General features: G+C 43.6%; 1 protein-coding gene across 2 annotated transcripts in view; it reads right to left on the reverse strand.

Annotated features, from left to right (window-relative positions):
- Positions 1-398: 398 nt before the first annotated feature.
- Positions 399-16,425, reverse strand: part of CDON (cell adhesion associated, oncogene regulated) — a 53,842-nt gene continuing 37,815 nt past the window's right edge. For both annotated transcript variants that reach the window (XM_026863652.1, XM_026863651.1), the window contains exons 14-20: positions 15,788-15,893; positions 12,456-12,578; positions 10,746-10,973; positions 9,389-9,663; positions 6,915-6,994; positions 2,157-2,416; positions 399-1,075 (exon numbers count right to left, since the gene is read on the reverse strand). In XM_026863652.1, coding sequence (XP_026719453.1) covers positions 909-1,075; positions 2,157-2,416; positions 6,915-6,994; positions 9,389-9,663; positions 10,746-10,973; positions 12,456-12,578; positions 15,788-15,893 — 1,239 coding nt within the window. In that variant the 3' untranslated portion in view covers positions 399-908. The remainder of the gene's footprint in view (positions 1,076-2,156; positions 2,417-6,914; positions 6,995-9,388; positions 9,664-10,745; positions 10,974-12,455; positions 12,579-15,787; positions 15,894-16,425) is intronic.

Consider the following 16,425-nt stretch of genomic DNA (forward strand, 5'->3'; position numbering starts at 1 on the left):
GGGGAGTGCTTTACAAGCACTGGTTTATTTACTCTTGATTAAATTTGGAAAGGAGGAAAAAAAAGAGAAAAACCTTGAACCCTGCAGTTAATGCTGCAACACCTACATCACGCTGTATCCACGGGGCTGGCAGGTTTCTTACAGCCAGCGGGAGCTGCTTGAATGCAACTTGTTTCATCTCAGAGGCTGTTCAAGCCGTGAGTATTCCCTGAAACCGAGGAGTTAAAAGCACAGGTGAAATGGATTTCTGTCTTCTGTGAGTAGGAAGGAGAGACAGGCTGGATTTTCACCCGTGCTTCCGCAAACACAAGGGTTATCAACCGCCAAACGACACAAACAGTCACCAAACTGAGCTCTGCTCCTCAAGCCGCACTGTACAGACTCAGCCAAAGTTGGAGGGTTTTTTGTTTTCTTTGTATTTACCCACTGGGTTCTTCCAAGAGAAACTGAAAGAGGATGGGAGGCGTTCAGGGACAGGAGGGTTGGAGGAGCGCAAAGCCAAGCTGCCAGCGGTGCAGCAGCGATCGGTCACAAGTATCAGACCCGCTCCGCTAAATCCCTCCAGACTCCTCAATCCTGTGCTTCTTGTGCGGGTAATATGCCATGGAAAACACACTCCAAATTTCCCATCGTTGTTCTTTATATTATTACAATTCTTTTTTATACACATAACCAGGCTAGTTTCGCGGTGGGGAAGGAAGGGGGGAATAAAAAAAAAAAAAAAGGAATTTCGAGGCATAAATAATATAAAAAGGCAACCATTTTTAAAAACAAGATACATTCATATGACACTACTACAAAAAAATAAATAGTGACTCTCTCTGTTATAATTAACATCCCCCCATCACTCCCTTTCAGCGACTCTGCTGTGCAGTTACTGGCGTTAAGTGGGGACAATGGTCACTTCCTCAGGTTTCCTGCAGCTGGAGCTGCCGAAGGTCCCCAGAACCATTTAAGGTGACTCTGGATGAACTCCATCCTGGTTTTTCCTTACAGTCCTTCGAAACAGGCTGCAGAATCAGGGGACTCCAGCTCAAAATGTGGTTCGATGTTTCTGAGTGCACGCAGTTGTCACCTGCAAAGCAAGAACAGGGCAGGTTGGTTGGTTGTTGGGGGTTTTTTTTTGGGTTGTGGTGATTTTTTTTTTTATTTTTATGAGTAGATCATCTCCTATTTCAGCTCAACAGACCCACAAACACAAAAAATTCAGACTGATAGAAGTGGGTAATGTCCTTTGAGCTTAGGCTCATTCCCATAATGTGATTGGGATGAGCAAACCGTATCTGGTTAGCACCTGCCTCAGGTTGTACACTGCAACGGACCAGAATTTGTTCTGTGGACATATTTGTACGCTGATTATAAAATGGGAAAATATAGTACTGTATTTAAAAAACATCCAGTGGGTTCTTTGGCAATTCTCAACAAGTGATCCTTGTATGCTTGCAAAAATCCTAGAGATACCAAATATGCTGACTTCACAGTATATAGTGATTCTGTGACCAAAAGAATTGTGAAGATAAACATGATCTGAGCTTACACACAGAAATATCTCTTCATATACGATTCCTTCAAGAACATGTCCTGAGAGATCCAGAAAATAACCCTTCTAAAAATTGCTTTCTTTTATGCCCATAATTATTTCTTGCCTGTCAGAAGAAAGGCACAAAACATTGGGCAGCAGCTCAGAGCAGCGGCTGATAGGGAATCAGTCAGGTCGATTAGTTCAGCCCAACTCCCACCTAAATTTCTGCCCCTCCTCCTGCCTACAGGATGGCTCTAGGCCACCACAGACGCCTGCTCCTTAGGGGAAAACTCCATTAGCATTTCAGCAGTTTTGGGAGGCCACGGGTAGGCTGTAGGTACAGGCAACTGCAAGCCAACATAAATCAGTCCCAGGCTCGTAATCTGGAGCACGCCTGCTTGATGAGCTTCGATTACAGGCATCAATCACGAAGGGCACGACAGCACCTGAGCATGGCTGCTCCTCTCTTCCACAATGGGAAGGGCGGAATGTTTAATCTTTCTCAAAAAGCCAGGGTTTTTTTTTTTGTGGGCTTAATTACCAGCTTCTCCGCAATAAATTAAGCGCTCTGCAGCTGTCCTACAGATTATTCCCGGCTTCAAAAGCAGGCGCTTCCCTCTCCAGGATGCCTTACCGTCCGTGTAATCCACGGAGAGCTGGTTCATGCCTTCCCGACAGCAGGGGTGCTGGGCAGGGGGCTGCTCCGTCTTCTCCTTGCCATCCTCCTCCTCCAGCCGGGCGCTGAACTCCGGGACGCTGGAGGCCAAGCACATGGCCACCATGACGTGGTGATTCAGGGGTTTCATCTCCAAACCATCCTGCTGATAAGGTGCTACGATGGGCACAACGGGTAGCGCGTTGCTGCTGAAAGTGCCATTGGTTTTGGTGAAACACCTGCAGACAGGACACAAGCCCAAGCAGGGTTACTCAGAGCTATTTCTTTCCACCATTTCTCTTGACAAACTGCAATTCTGAAGTACTTCACCGCATGTCAGTCACTGTAACAACAGTCAGAGGGCTTGCCAAAGAAATTCTACATACATTTTTTGATCAATTGTGACATTAAGAAAAGGATCAAGCATTTTTTAATCCTAACAGACAGACGAAAACATTCAAAACATGTGCTCAGTTACATCCCCTGTCAGTTGTGACCTGATGACCTGACTCACGAGTCCATTTCTCCATCAAGGCATCCCCATAAAACAGGTTTTCACTGCCAAGAAAAAGAGCTCAAGTTTGAAACCCAAACAGCAAACTTGAGTACCTTGGAAAAGAAACACTAAGCATTATCGCAGTGAATGCAGATTAGAAAAATATATGCAATATTATAAATATAAACCTCCCTGTGCTGTGTGACTCATTGTGGCTCTGTAACATGTGCATAAGGCTGTGAAATTGAAGTCAAACTGCTAAATCAATTGTTACAGCCAAGTTATTTAACCTCTAAACAAAAAGGAGCTGGACCTTAAGAGACATGCATACCGCTGCAGCGAGCAGGGAAAATGACTGCAGTGCTTGGAGCCCCGTGAACAACGTGGCCTCTGCGAACACTTTTATAAGCAATTCCTACGTAAGAAAGCCCAAAAAAGAATCACACTTCAGTGTGGTTTTATACAAAACCATAATTACCACGAAAGGTTCACTTGTACAGCTGCCACGAGCTTTGGGAAGCTGCCCCCCAAAACGCACTGCGGTGCAGAACAGATGGATCTGCAGATAAAAGCAAAGGGGTAAGGATGGAGAGTGTTCAAACCCACCATGAGCCAGCGATACTCCAAAACGTTCTCATGGAGGCTAAACAGGCTTCAGGTTTTTATATACCGATACAGATACAACTCAAAGCCTTTTCTTTTTTTTTTTCCTGCCATATTTAAATATATTTGTGGCCTCTTCTGCCCACAGTGACACACCTAATTCATCTTGCTGCAGGTTATTTCTGGGCTGCTACCTAAGCAGTGGCATGTTGAAATATAAAAATTAATACCTGGGATCAGGCTGTTCAGGTGCTAGCTTATCTGGTAATACAGCACATTTCTTAAGAGTGATTCTGGCCCAAAACTGATGGTTTTGATGCTGAAAGAGGTAGGGGAAGATGGACTTGGACATCATCAGTGATGGGATATCCACCATCAGTGCCTACTCTGAGCCCTCAGCACCAAAGTACTAAACTCAGATTTAAAACCAGGAAATGTTAAGCTTGGCAATCACAGCAAGCTCCTGCCCAAGTCCCAGAAAACCCTTTTATTGCATTAAAAAGGTGACAGCAATGTATGAAACTGTCACACTTGAGGGACTTTGTCCTACGAACTCACTTGGAGCCTCAGTTTATACTTCCACCTGAAAAAAAATCATCATTACCAACAGAACTGAAAGAGCAACAGAACATCCACAAATAAACTTTCTCGAGGAGGAACCGGAGCACGTTTCCCCTCAGGCAGCCGTTTCACCTGCAAAGCCAACACACAGGACAAGGGGGGATCCCTCCAGCAGCTGCAGTGTCACCCCAGGAGCCCACCTCTCTCCCAAATGCTGCGAGGATGGAGCAGCACCAAGCTTCATTTTCAACCTTCGCACTCCTATTTTGTCCTTCCACTCCCATAACTGCCTCCAAAATCATTATTTCAAGTACCAAAATACCACAGAAGCCACTGAAGAATCCACATGAAACACATCTGGTCTTCAAACAAATCCATTTATTAGTTTGCATTTCTTTCCGCAGAGATTTTGACTGCACTCACTTATTATTTAAGGAAAAAAAAATCCCTTAGTGGAACCCATTTAAAAATGTTTGGTTTTGCATGTTTATGGGGGTTTCTTTTTAAAGATACAGAGGTCAGTGTAGCTCTTTGTATGACTGTACAAGCTTGAATGATGTTTCAAGACAGCAGTCAATTTTTTAAGCTTAAATAACCACATTTTGATGGAAACTAGCCATTGGTATATCCAGAGCAGAGTGCACATGAATAGTGATGCAAAATCCCTGCTGCAGGAAACACATTTTCTATCAGTTTTCAGTGCTAAAATCCTACCAAACTCAAATCTAAGTTAAAAGCCCACATGAGCATAATTTAGATTTAAAAAGCTGGAAAAACAGATCAGTACTGCTTTATTCAAAATGTGCATTTCAGATTTCTGATCAGAATACAGTGAATTTACAAAGAAGAAACCTGCAAAACTGTAAATTCCTCTGCAACCAGCATGTATCTAGAAAGTTTTAATGTAAAAGCACCAGAGAAGGAAAAAAAAAAATCAGTTCTCAATCCTAACGTAACAAGCGCAAACCACACTCGTCTTACCGGCTTTGTCCACAATAGCAAAGCGGGTACCCACGTTTCAGCAACTTCTACCTCTGGCAAGCCTCCATGAGCAGTTATGAGAGCATAAAGTGCTAATTTAAACAGAAGACCGAGGGATTTCACCACTGTAATAACAAAACCTGCTCCGAGATGGCTATGGCTGAGAACAGCCGTGGTAGCCAGCTATTAAATATGCTAAACCTTTAGGATTCATTTGCACGTGGTCACAACTCAAACGACTGCTAAATTCAACCCAAATCAGCAATAACTCCAGGCCTGCAGTGGAAATGGGCTCATTTAGGAATTAGCAGCGCCAAGGTGGAACGTATGAGCAAGGCCACGTGCACCTGAAATGCTCACGAGTTAGAGACCGTCACCCTGCTAGAGGCGTTTCCACTTGAACCTACCGTCCTCTGTTATCATGCGAGTGTTTTGCAGAGGAAATTGCCGGGTTTTAGTACACAAAGTACAATAATTCAAGGATGGGACAAGGCACAGGTCCTCTTTACACACAGAGCAGGCGGAGGGGACAGCCCTTACCTGCCTAACGAGGTTGACAGGGAAAAGACTCCAGCCCCAAATTCCCACTTGCCAAAACCTTCCTCCTCCTCCTTGCTCTGGCCCCTGGTGTAATCCCCAGGCACATTTCTGGTCCTCCCCGTTCCCCTCTCCCATGTCCTCCTTCATTCCCCCAGCACCAGGAAGGGAACAGAGTGGTCCCTGCTGTGCAGCTCTCCTGCCAAATGGAGGTTAATGGTCCCCTCTGGGGTAAGGCAGCTGTAAAGGACAACTTGTTTCTCTATCAAGCAGTCAAATATAGAACAGGGATGTGAAAACTCAAAGTTCAGACCCTGATGATGACCCATCTGGGAGGAAGAGTACAGTTGCAGAGGATGGAACCCATTCCCCCCTGCTTTCTTAAGAAAAAAAAGAGCAGTTAAAAATCTATTAAATTAAAAATATACTTAAAACTGGAAAGCGAGCTCTTAATTACAGCATAACACATACAGCATGTTCCAAATTATGGCCAGTCACAGGCATCTTGATGACTGCTGTTACACAGCCTGCCTTGAAAACAGACAATTGGCTTCTAAGGAAACGGTAGCTCGCCTTCCCCAGAGAGCAGCCACAACACTGGTCCAGACAAAGCGTGCCCAGCCCATCTCCATCACACCATCACGCACATGTTTATGGAAGGAGGAAGAATTTAAGGCCTATTATGTTATATTTTAAAAAGTCAAACCACAAAAATAATGTGAACATGTTTTCTGCCTTCAAAACCAACTTAATGTCAACTTTGCTTCTCCAGATGTACACCTAAAGGCAGCTGACAATTTTAATGAGACAGAAAATTCAAAGTATAATTGAAAAAAATCCAGAATTTACCAGTCAGAGGAGTCCAACACGTCTCACTTTTAGTCCTATTTTTAGTCATTAAAATAACCAGAGATCTAGTCATAAGCCTGGAAGGATATTCTTTAAAACTTTCAAAAGTGAAAAACCTAATAAAAAGCCAGACTCCCAGCTACAATGTAGAAGACAGATTTTCCTTTATTCTATACAAGAATCCTTTTCCTCATGCAAAAAAATGTATCCCACACTGACAATGGCTGCCCAAACTGCTCCTGAAGAACCTCAAATCCCACGGTTTACAAAGAACAGCGTTGTGAAAGCAGAGCTGCAAGTCTAGCTCGCTGCTGCTCTTCAGAGAACAGCAGGAAATGTAAAATACAGAAGACCAATTAAATCCTATTTGACAAACTCCATATGGAATGATTTTGTTATCTCAAAACTGAAGAAAACACAGGAAATAAGGTTTTAAAAAAATAAATAATCCAGTGCCCAACCTGCCTCGCTTCCTAGAGAGTGTCAAAGGAATATGTTGGGCAAAGCGAGCTCTGGAGCTTTAATAACTTGTTTATTCCACCCCCCAGAGAATCACCGACTGCTCCCCAAGCCATGCACTGACATGGAGCTCCTCCATGCCCTCAGCCAGGACTTGAGCTCTCTGATTTTGTTTGCCCTGGCTATGACACAGCACCCAGAGCCAGGGCTTCTGTCAGCAAGGGTCCCGCCCGGTGCGAGTCTGACATCACCTGTTGTTGTTCCGACAGTTTCGGCAATTGATGCACTCGGAGGGGTCGGCCTGCGGCACCGCTGTGTACATCCCGCCACCCTGCAGCAGGAAGGATTAACACAAAAAAAAAAAAATTAAAAATTCATCAATCATTATTCCAACATCCAAGAGGCAGTCGCGGAAGAGGCTGTTCAGCTCAAGCCAGCGCCCCCAAGCCCTTTCACTTCTTTTCAAACTCTAATCACCTTATCAATCTTCAGATCCCTGCCCCCGTAAAGGGGCACGGCAACACTGAGCTATTATACAAAGTCAAGTGGAGGGGTTTTGCCAGCATGTGTGTCAGAGAAAAGTAAATAACTGCAGCTTAGACAAGTATGTGGTAATTTCCCTGGTCTGTTTTCAGCTTAATACACTCAGGTTTAATTTAATAAACACACTGTAAATATGTTTATTTTTAACATTGATGACAGACATGAAAGCAAATTGCTGTTCGTTAGCAAACTGTGCCCGACTGGAGAGACCTAGTATTAAATTTGCAGGGCTGATGTCACAACATAAACCCATCCCACTTTCCTGTAATTACTCCGATTAGATCAGTTTACTTCGCTACGCTGATTTTTGAAACATTTAATATTTTTACAGATGGGGTAATTCCTTAGCCAGCAATGACTCTGGGTGAGAGGGATTTTGTGTTGTTAGTTTTGGCTGAAGTGGCCATTACAAGCAAGTAAAAATGCCCAGATTAACACATACCTCATTGTTAAAGACTAGGCGGACACTGATGCGGGAGCTGCTTGAAAACGGTGCTGTGGAGCCAGGCTACCACGGCGTGTGTCGGGGGGGAGCATTTGGGAAAGCTCACCTGGCTTTTGAGATTTCGAATGGTAGGGATCTTCTAACAATCCCTATTTCTGCAAAAACAGGGCTCTATCCTTCAGCTTTTGAAGCCGCTCAGTGCCATAGGGAGCCCTGAGGAAATGCCTAATTAGTCTTGATTGCCATCCTGGCCAGCTTCTCTTCCTCATTTAGACCAATCAATGAAACAATAAAGAGAGTCCTAACGAGGATGAGAACATCCTGTTCCTCTGCACTGCCTCACCCACATGCCAGTCCCAGTCCTTCTACATGGGAAGAGATTGCGTGACTAACTTTCTACAACATGGAGGAAAAATAAGAAAAACTCAACCCAGTCAACTCTTTGTGATGAGACCGTGGCACTGCGCATCCTACCTCGTGGCGCAGAGGAGCTCCAAACGCCGAGACCTGTGTTACTACATCCATATTTCCTTCCTTCCCCCCCTCCAAAAAATAAAATAGATGGGACAAAACATCAACACAAGCCCCTAGGCTTTCCCTTGGATGAGCTTTTGAGCACTGCAGAACTTCCCCTCCTGAGGGCTTGAAGACTTCTGAAGAGTTTCACCCATTGGGAGGGTTGGACAGGTCCAAAAAACATGATTTGGGCCTCAGCTGCTCCTGAAAGCCACCAAAAAAGCAGGACTGCTTGCTACACAATCTGACCCAAGACAGAATCAGGTGACAAACCAACTGGTCTGGACTCCAAGCTGGAGTTAACTGAAGTGGTAACTACTGTGCAAGTGCTAATTTGTTGTTCAATAAAATGAAGTGCTTGTGTTCAATTACTAACACAAACAATAGCCCTGTTTTTTTTTTCTCCAGAAACAGCATGGGTTATTCAGACTTTTGAACTTTTTCTTTCAGTTTTCCTGGGCAATGTTCACAGTTTTGAGTAAGTTTAGTAAGTTTGAATGCAAGCCATCTGTTTCCATAGACAATAATGAAATCATTATTCTCTCTTGGAAACGGGACACATTTCAGCAAATGAAGTATTTTTCCACTGCATACAAAGGCTGGATCACAGACTTAAATTAGTTTTTAATTTTATTTCAAATTTCAAAACAAAAAATGAGCCTGTCTCAGCAGTCACAAACAAGGGACTGAGGAAAAAAAAAAAAAAGACAGCATTATTACGTTGCTGCATTTTAAGATGTATGGGGCATTTTATTTTATGGAGCCTCCTGCTACATTCGTGCCTTGCCATAATTAATAGCGTTGCTTAGAGTTACAGATCTGAAACAGGTGGGGGAAAAACGGGTGATCCATAAAGCTGCAGAATAAGCAGCTATAATTAAATCTATTTAACTTGAAGATTGAGAAATACCATATGTACAAGTAAAGCATCTCAGCCCAGTACTAAAGCATTCTCAGAGCTTACATGCTGTTAGGAGGAGGGTAGAGGCAGATTTCCCAGAGTAAGTGGAATTCTTGCCGTCATCCGATACTCTCAAATGAAAACCGTGATGTTTGTATCAGAAATATCAGCCCAGTTGCTTCCTCTGGGATAAGTAATTTAGTGGAACTCGCTGTTATCAATGGATGAGTACTTCCCCCACCCAGAATCAGTCTGCTTCTACAACCTCTGAATAAATCCTAAGGTCTAGGCTGAGCCTTCCACCCACTGTAAGAGCTTACGTTCACAAGATGGTGGGGATGTTCATAGTCCATGTGTGTCCTGGACAGGGAGTTGGTGTGCCCTGGGTAGAGCCCAGCTCCTCCATTCATGACTCCGTTAACTCCGTTAGCGACTTTATGATGGACGTGGGGACAGCCGTTGCTGAGGCCGCCGTTGCTGATGAAGTTCCCGTGGATGCTGCCGTTGACTCGGCTCGTGCCGGGTAAGGTTGTGTACTCGATCATCTGCCCGTTGATATCTGCCCCTTGATAGAGGTAACCAGGAGGGTCATATTCTGCAAGAGATTACCGAAAGCCGAATGAGATGTTAAATGAGCATTGCTAAGAAACAAAAGAAACTTATTTTCTCTTTCTACAGCTTTTGTAAATTAACTGTATTATTTAAGGGCCTACTACACAAATGCAGAAATGGAAAACAGCCACACCCTGGAGAACAGACCAGGAACGCTGGTCTGAAGGGAGTCAGCTGACGTCAGTCACTGCAAAGAGCATCCTAAAAAATGGTCATTCACACAATCAACAGGCCCTCTGCCATCTGCTGCAAACCACTTCCAGAACAATCTCTCTGGGCTGCAGTTGAAGACACTATCTTATCTTGCAAGAAGTTTTGCCACATTTCTCTTTGTAAGGACATTTTAAAATAACCACAGGCTGTGGAAAGAGCAAGGCTGATTCATGCATTAGGAACAGAAAAGACTACTGGAAAGATTCTGCTAGCACGGAATCGTTTGGTGGGTACAGAGCACCTTGCAAAGCCCACTTAATCTCCAGCATGTCTGCTCAAGGCTCCTACTTGCAAACTGGCAGGTTTTCCTTATTAACACCTTCTAAAAGGCTTGGACATGGAACTCCATTTTTTTTGTGGACGGACTGAGAGGTAACAAGGACTCCAAGTGCTGCAAGTTCTCTTTCTTTCCAGATACACAAATGAGGAGAGATCTGGGGTTTAAGTCTCCACGTTTTAAGAAGTACTTATGATTACACACAAGTTCTGCCACTGCAATCAGCAGAAACCTACACAGGTGCTTAGAGTTAAACGTAAGCTGGAGAAACTCTGCCCAGGCCCTTCACACATCATTCTTTGGGTGAAAGCAGAGCACAACTGCACAGCAACGCAGCGAGACAATGAAACAGAGACACTGCTGCTCTTAAAACAACCCCCCAAAAAAGCCCCACCCCACACCTTCACCTAAAGTATACCCAAATAGTCCAAGTCTCAAATAAATGCCAGTTGGCTTATAACACGAAACCTCTTCCCATTCATAAAGCATAATATGAACATTACTAATTTTATTCTGGTAATATTTTCATGGGGAAGGGAAACAAAAAAAAAAAAACAACAAACAACACCCCTCACTCTGCATGGCGTTTTGCTGACGGTTCTTCCAGAGGCACATGGCAATGAAAACGATGAGAATAAGGACCATCACCCCAAGGACGCAGCCCACGATCAGGTAGAGCATGTCGCTGCTCCGAACGGGGCCGTTGGAAGGCCCAGCTCCGCTTCCCCCAGCGCGGTCAGGGGGATTCGGTGGCGTACTCAGGTCCTTCACTGGATATTCAGATGCTCCCGGCGTGCGTTTCACTGGATGGAATCAGAGACAAGGAGGGGTACGTTTGCTAAAGGCATTTTTTCATTACGAAATGAAAAAAGTTACTGCTGAGTTAGAATCCTCGTGCCTCCAAAAGCTTCCAAGTCAATATTAAAACATATAACAAGAAGGCCAAGTGCTATTGGTAATGACTATTTGCCTTGGAAAATGGTTATTATCCAGCTTGCTAACCCTCTCGTTGAGGTCACTCAAAACTTTAACGAGCAACTCGACATAGGCATGGCTAGAACTGCTCTAACTCCCAACTTGAAAGAGCGCAAATCTTTCCACTTCTGAGGTCAGGAAAAACCACAACATGCATTTCTATCACCTAACCACTGCCAGATGACCTCATTTTATCTGATGTGAACCCTGCAAACCCTGTTTTCAAAACCATACTATTGAAGATACTAAGAGCTGAACAAAAAAAAAGAAAAAAAAATTTCAATGAAAATGAGATGCTGGTTTAACCCAATAATTAAGTTTACCTTAGTTTTCAGAACACCATGGCTCAGATTAATCAGATTTGACACTGAAAACCTAAAAGAGGTGCCTGGCTTAGGAGAGAAGCTGGTCAGAGAGACACAAGCACCTCCATGCAGATATCTTATATAAGCTGGATCACCCCCGTAAGCCTGGAGGAGACACATTTTAAGGAACAGTCAGTACGAACGACAGATTACATCTTGCCAATTTTAAAATTAGGGAAGAAAGTAATACTCCTTGCAGGAGGAAGATCGACTGTGCACACAGCCTTAAAGCCCTGCAGGTCCTAGCCCTTCTTTCAAAGGCTTCACTACTAACTTAGCTAAATTTCGATGCTTCCGCTCCTAGAGGGCTTTTTTTTCTTTTTTTTTTTTTGTTTTAAAAACATTTTTTCATAGCGCTGCATTTGAAGTTTACTGTCTGCATTTTCCCTTTACAGCCTTACTTGGTTTTAGAGATTAAAGGAGACAGGAATTCTTTGCAAAATAAATGTGACTGCCATATCTGACACTTCCAGAGAACAGTACAAACTTTGTGCCAGAGGCATGCAGGATTAGTGATGGAGGCAGCCAACATAACCATCTATTGCTGCGGTCTGCACTTATACAACGTGTCACAGAGCCCCAGAGACATAAAACAGACGTACAAATCAATTCTGTCATCTTCAAGAGCATGGTTGTCTCCTAAGGAGAGGCTATCAGCACAGCAGAAAAAAAAAAAAGCAACAACCCAGAACAACACCACTATCTCTTAGGCCAGGCAAATCTGCAGAGCTTTGCTAAGAGCCTTTCTGGGGAGTGCAACGTATCAGTTTCCATATGTTCAAAACAATTCCAGCTTCAGAAGACAAAACAATCCTCCAAAAGATTCCAGAAAATTAAGAGTCTTCATCGCAGCTGACTTTCGCACCGCAGAACAATTCAACACAGCAGATATCCCACGCCACAAAACGCCACCTTTGCACGGGCCCGCGCAGACTCGGCGCTCACCTTTGGTTTCGCAGATCATCACGTTGCTGTACTCGCTTTCACCACCTTCGTTATAGCACTGCATTTTAATGTCGTAAGATGTTTCTGGCTGCAGGTGATTTATCAAGTGCCATTGCTTTGTACCTATGGGGGGAGGGGAAAAAAAAAAAAAAAAAAAAATCAACTGCGTTTCATTTACTTGCATGAGCCAGAATTCGGTACAAGGACATCACAGCGTCTTTCTGTATAAAATTCAGGGGTACTGCAGCTTTTCCTGTTAGCACAAAAGTCTTTATTAACAGTTTATGGACTTATCTGAAACCAGAAAACTCGCACTGTCTTGCAAAACAGATTCTTAGAACCTTCTGATGAATCAAAGTGGGTTTTTTCTAGTATTTCCAATTGATTTAAAAAAAAAATCATCTACAAAACACAGAAGTCACAAAACTCAAAACACAAACATCCAAGTTTGCAGCATCTGTACATTTAAAAATCAACTGCAGCTCTGTGCATCTGACATACGAAACTGGTGAAGGGATGGGTTACACCAGCTACTTACAATACGCAGGGCAAGTAACAAGGGAAGACGGGCACAGAAAACAGATTAAACTTGAGACGGGGACAAACCTCACTTGGGTAAGACCCTCTCATAGATCCCTAGAGATGCGAGGCACCGACTGAAGCCGCCCGATTTCTGCAGGAAGGACACATCTGTGTTGCTCAACTTCGCCAAAACCACAAATAATTGAACGTGCATTTTATTAAACATACTAGGAAACAAAATTAGACAGCAAGGCTGTCTCTTGCACTGCCTGCCCCTGCAGAGACGGATCCCAAGCCAGGCAATCTTCTCTAATAGGATGGTTTTGTCATCTCTGGCTCCCAGCCAGCATTTCATTTAGACACCCTCCTGAAGTACTGAGCACTTCAATATAAATCACTCTCAGTTTTTACTTTCACAGGCTTGTGACAAATTTTAATAAACAGCGACCTTTTTTTTTTTTTTAAAGGGAGTTTAATTAACTATTTGAGCACTTGTAATCCCTCTTGGAAAATACCACCTTGAACTGTTTCCACTGTTTCTAAGAAACTGTCATACCACCTACTGATTTAAGCATTAATTAAAAAAAAAAAAAAAAAAAAAAAAAAAAAAAAAAAAAAAGCCTGCTCGGCTGGCGGGGGCTGTCACCATGACTCTGTTCGAACTTCTGTGGGGCCCGAGCCCAGGTGCAGATATCCCTGCCCGGCTGAAAAAGGGCAGAAGGCACCCAGGAGAACCCCATTTCAGTTTGGGGGTGTCAGGGGGTGATGGCCCACATGGTTCTAGCCACATCCCTTGCACGCCGGGCGTCCCAAGCGAGAGCAGACAAGCTCTGGCTGAAGCTGGGACCGGCCTTTCCCTAAATCGCACGTTTTCCCAAGATTCATACTCGGTTTTCCCGTGGCCCCCACCCCCAAGCATTCCTTTCGTAATTACTACACCAGGTTTTAGGTTTCCGCTTCAAACCATTAGTGGAACTGGAATCAGTACAGGCACTTTAACTGTCCTCTTCGTGCACCATTAGCAAGGAAAAACATTTAAACAACTGACATCAGACTGCATTTACATTTAAAATTCAGTGTCCACGACCCTCAAAAGAGAGAAATTCAGATCATCAATGCAGGGCAGGGCTGATTTTGCTCTGCTTTTGCTTCAGTTGCTGAAAGATACCAAGGAACCATCTGAGTCAAGCTTTTTGCCTTTTTTTTCCCCCTTTAAATAAAATCTGATTTTGCCTGTAGCAGTATTTATAAGGGAAAAAAAAAAAGTTTTCTGCAGAGTTTTGAATGTCTCGAAAGGCAAGACTTAACAGGAAACGGTAAGGAAAGCCTACGGCAAGTACTTAGTTAATACAGGCTTCACAACACTTTTTCCACAACTCATGCAGTCATTTCAAGATAAAATTCCCTGTCAAAAAACAGACAGATTAATTCAAAGGTAACAGAGGGGGAAAAAAAGTGAAGAACAAGTGATTTATGGCAAAAATACCTTAAGTCACATGCTTCTCCACATATTTCACATCAAATGCTTCCAATCACAAGTTAATTGAAAATAGCTCTCTTCCCCCCCACCCCCAAGAAGTTAATTTAGGGGAGCACAGTAAAGAAAAAGTTTAAGTTTAAATATTTCCACCGAATGGGTTTCTGTTCCAGGCTTTGGCAGAGCAGAGCAGCTGCTAATGGCTTCAGACTGCCACAAAGAGTTCAATACACACACACACTCTTAGGGGAAAAAAAAAAAAAAAAAAAAAAAAAAAAAAAAAAAAAAAAAAATCAGAAACAAGCTAATTTCACAGCACAGTGGAGCCCACTTAAACAACTAACTGCTTAGTGTGTAAGATTTATAAACACACGAGTTCTGCCTAGCAAAGGCTAAAGTACATTTGCAGATGAAGGTGCAGACTGCATGTGCTTCTTTAAAGCAATCCTCTGAGCCGAAACTCTGGATCTTTCATGGCTTTATAGCGTGTAAAAGCTTATGTCACGCATCAAAGTACTATGCGCAGTACTGTCTAGCAGGGGAAAATTTTCAAAATAAAGACCCATTCCTCTTGTAACTGAAATAAATGAGGGGGAAAAATAATTAACGTCATTGGGACAGAATGAGATCACTGCATTTACTCAGCCCAAGCAATAAGGACATTAAGTAAAATATTTTTAAAAGGGTTTTCCACTTCTGGACTAATATAGACATTATCTAATAACTTCTTCCAGGAAAACGATGATCTAACATGCACAGGGGGAAAAAATAACCTGATTAAAAAGCAAACTGAAGCACAAACATACCTGCATTTGTAGCATACTACAGCACTTGAGGCTAAAAGTAACTTCCTTTTAACAGGGTAATTAAGCAAGGTAAGAAGAGAGACAAGCAGTTGCACACAAGGTACTACGTACCTTCGAAAAGTCTGTGCTGGAGTAAATAATTTTAAAAGCCAGTTAGTTATTAGCACAGTCTAACACAGATGCACTTACCCTGGGTTAAATCTCAGTTACGCTGCTTTCTCTTTACTCAACTATCTCAGGCTAAACCAGTTTAAACAGACCTACATGAAGGACCTGCAGCAGTACAAAACGACCAACTTAAAAACCAGTATTTAGTTCTCAAATTTCCACATGGAAGAGGCTTCAGAAGGAAGAAACAAGTTCATGTGTGGGCAGAACTTGACGTTATGTAGTTGAGATAGCTACTTCTGTAAAATATATTGTAAAGGCTTAGTTTGGGAAAAGCAGTTTAGATTTCATGTAAACACAGCCAACATGGCTACATGATGTTCTTCCCCATCGAGTAGTGTTATTAAGCATGTGTATACCTTCCACGATGTCCCTCTTGTAGTCACTATCGTTGTCACTGTCCGTAGGCCGGTAATAGATATAAAATCCTTGGATGGGGGTGTTGTTGTTGCTTGATGTAATATACTAAAAGAGAATTATAAAAGACTGTGTTAGAAAAGAAAAATTTTAACTGACTCCGGCTAAGTTGTCATCACTGAATATCCTGGACATGTGCAAAGCTTTTGACACTGTCCCACCCAACATCCGTGTCTCTGAACGGGAGAGACGTGGGTTTGCCGGATGCACCACGGGTGGGTAAGGAATTGGCTGGATGGTCTCACTCAGAGAGCCGTGGTCAATGGTGTGATGTCCCAGTGTAGAGCGGTGACGAGTGGCATCCCCACGGGTCGGGGCCGGCGCTGTTAACCCTTTGTTGGGGCCATGGACAGTGGGATCGAGGCACCCTCAGCAAGTCCCCACCGACACCGAGCTGTGTGGGGCGGGGACACGCTGAGGGAAGGATCCATCCAGAGGGACCTGGACAGGCCCGAGGGGGGGACTGGGCAAACCTCGTGGAGTTCAACAAGGCCAAGGGCAAGGTCCTGCCCAGGGGTCGGGGCAATCCCCAGCACAGACACAGGCTGGGCGAGGAGGGGCTGGAGAGCAGCCCCAAGGA

Source organism: Athene cunicularia (assembly GCF_003259725.1).
Source record: "Athene cunicularia isolate RWA chromosome 24 unlocalized genomic scaffold, athCun1 chr24_part1, whole genome shotgun sequence".
NCBI lineage: Eukaryota > Metazoa > Chordata > Aves > Strigiformes > Strigidae > Athene > Athene cunicularia.